The sequence below is a fragment of the Perkinsus marinus genome, assembly GCF_000006405.1.
Source record: "Perkinsus marinus ATCC 50983 genomic scaffold scf_1104296939202, whole genome shotgun sequence".
Classification (NCBI taxonomy): Eukaryota; Perkinsozoa; order Perkinsida; family Perkinsidae; genus Perkinsus; species Perkinsus marinus.
The window spans coordinates 2139-4004 of NW_003213258.1; the positions used below are offsets into that span (position 1 = coordinate 2139).

Genomic DNA, 1866 nt, shown 5'->3' on the forward strand with positions numbered 1-1866 from the left:
ACAACTATTATAGCCAATTTCAGCCAAGTGCGGTATGTAGACCCCCCTCTAATATTACCACAAATGTCCCCACTGCTGCAGCAACTCCACCAGTAGCAGCCCCTATATAACCTGAATGCCTTTTGATATGCCAACTCACTAATAATAAATGCCCAACATCACTTTTCTGTTTGCCCTCGTTTTTCAAAGAGGCGATATATTCTTGTTCGTATTCATCTTCCGTATCATCTTCCCAATTCTTAACATCTAAAGAGAAATCATCATGTGATATGAAAAACACTAGTGAGAAACTTATTTCACTGCATATCACCGCGAATAAAATCGCGTTTTTCACAGAGTATCACGCCACTTCACGTAAAACGGGTGGTCGTGAAACTCTATTATTATCCATATCATAACGATAAACAATACTATAGCCACAAATATATTAGAGATAGGTTAATCTTCAGAGTAAAAATATAATACCAGTTTATTGCGTTAACGTATATCAATTAGTGTTTTGATATATTAGAGTTCCATCACCCTAGTGATATGAAAAACGTATTTCACGACTACTACAGGCCGCGAATATCGCGTTTTTCACGACGAGTTTTACGACGCCACTTCACGTAAAACGGGTGGTGAAACTCCATTATATAACTTGATCATATGATGGTATGGAATGAATGATTCATCACAGGAATAGCTCTTACTATTAGTAAGTTACTAATTCAGTTCTCTAAAATGCGAATATATTTCATTTTCACATATATACTCACATATATACGTGGAGTTTATACACTACATTTTTTATTAGTTTTATAATTCCTAGTAAAAATAGAATCATTTATTTTTACCAATAATTTCTCACTTCTATTCCTCATCCCATTTCCAGAATTGTCACTAAAATCACATACCATCAGTATTCCTTGCGCAACCTGTGTTTGCCGGGTTAGGACCATATAAAATGTATTTTCCCTCAAAAAACGTATATAAATGTTTCACGCCCTGTTTAATGACGTAAAACTCCGTGAAAAACGCGATATTCGCGGTGTGAAATATATTTTCATATCACTAGGGTGGTGACACTCCACGGTAAAACGCCAACCATTGAGGAATCCATATAAAGCCCAATTTTTATTACTCTTTTTCCGTCTGGCTTTGTCGATTTGTGATAATATTTCTTTCTCAATTCTTTCACCCTCCCCCTCTTCTCCGTCGGGCCCCTCAGACGGTACCTCCTTCGATGATGATGAATCCCCTGGCATTTAACAACCACTGAAATGAGAAAAAAATATTTTTCACAAACCCATGATTTAGCATTGAACATGGAATGATCGATAGATAATATAACGTATTAGGTTGGAGGCTCTGACTGAACACTAAGGAGCGTATTTTTTTCTTGGGAAATTCAAAAAACTTGTGTTTCTCGTCAACGAATAAGAGCCTTGAGCTGAAACTTCAACAAGATTAGTCCTCTTGATCCGAGTCACTGGTGTGTACCATAGCTGATCATTATCATACTTTGTTGATTCCTTTCTGCTGTGAACCTGTCATCAGTCGTCACCAATACCACTAGCCTAGCCTATGAACGCAAGTTGGTCGATGGGAGTGATGATGACGGACTTGCTCCAAAACCCGAGTGGGCAGGTGAATCACTGAGGAGAATGCAACAGTATGTAGGATGATCACTAATGCTAAGGGCCGATCATATCCCTTCATCATCATCTTCACGAGACCGTCACATATCTCCGTGCAAGATGGAATGCAGGTCGGTAGTCCACTACAGCGGCCAAGAGTAGTCCTTTAACGAATAAGAGTCTTGAGCGGATCCTCTTGATCCGAGTCACTGGTGAACGCAAGTTGGTCGATGGGAGTGATGACGGA

The 1866-nt window shown here is 39.1% G+C and overlaps 1 protein-coding gene across 1 annotated transcript in view; it reads right to left on the reverse strand.

Moving 5' to 3' along the window:
• The window catches only part of Pmar_PMAR021340 (hypothetical protein), a gene marked incomplete at both ends in the record, with an annotated part of 1316 nt that extends 375 nt beyond the window's left edge, over positions 1-941 (reverse strand). Inside the window, 3 exons of the mRNA XM_002782525.1 lie at positions 59-111; positions 163-246; positions 893-941. Of these exons, the coding sequence (XP_002782571.1) occupies positions 59-111; positions 163-246; positions 893-941 (186 nt within the window). The remainder of the gene's footprint in view (positions 1-58; positions 112-162; positions 247-892) is intronic.
• Positions 942-1866: the final 925 nt, after the last annotated feature.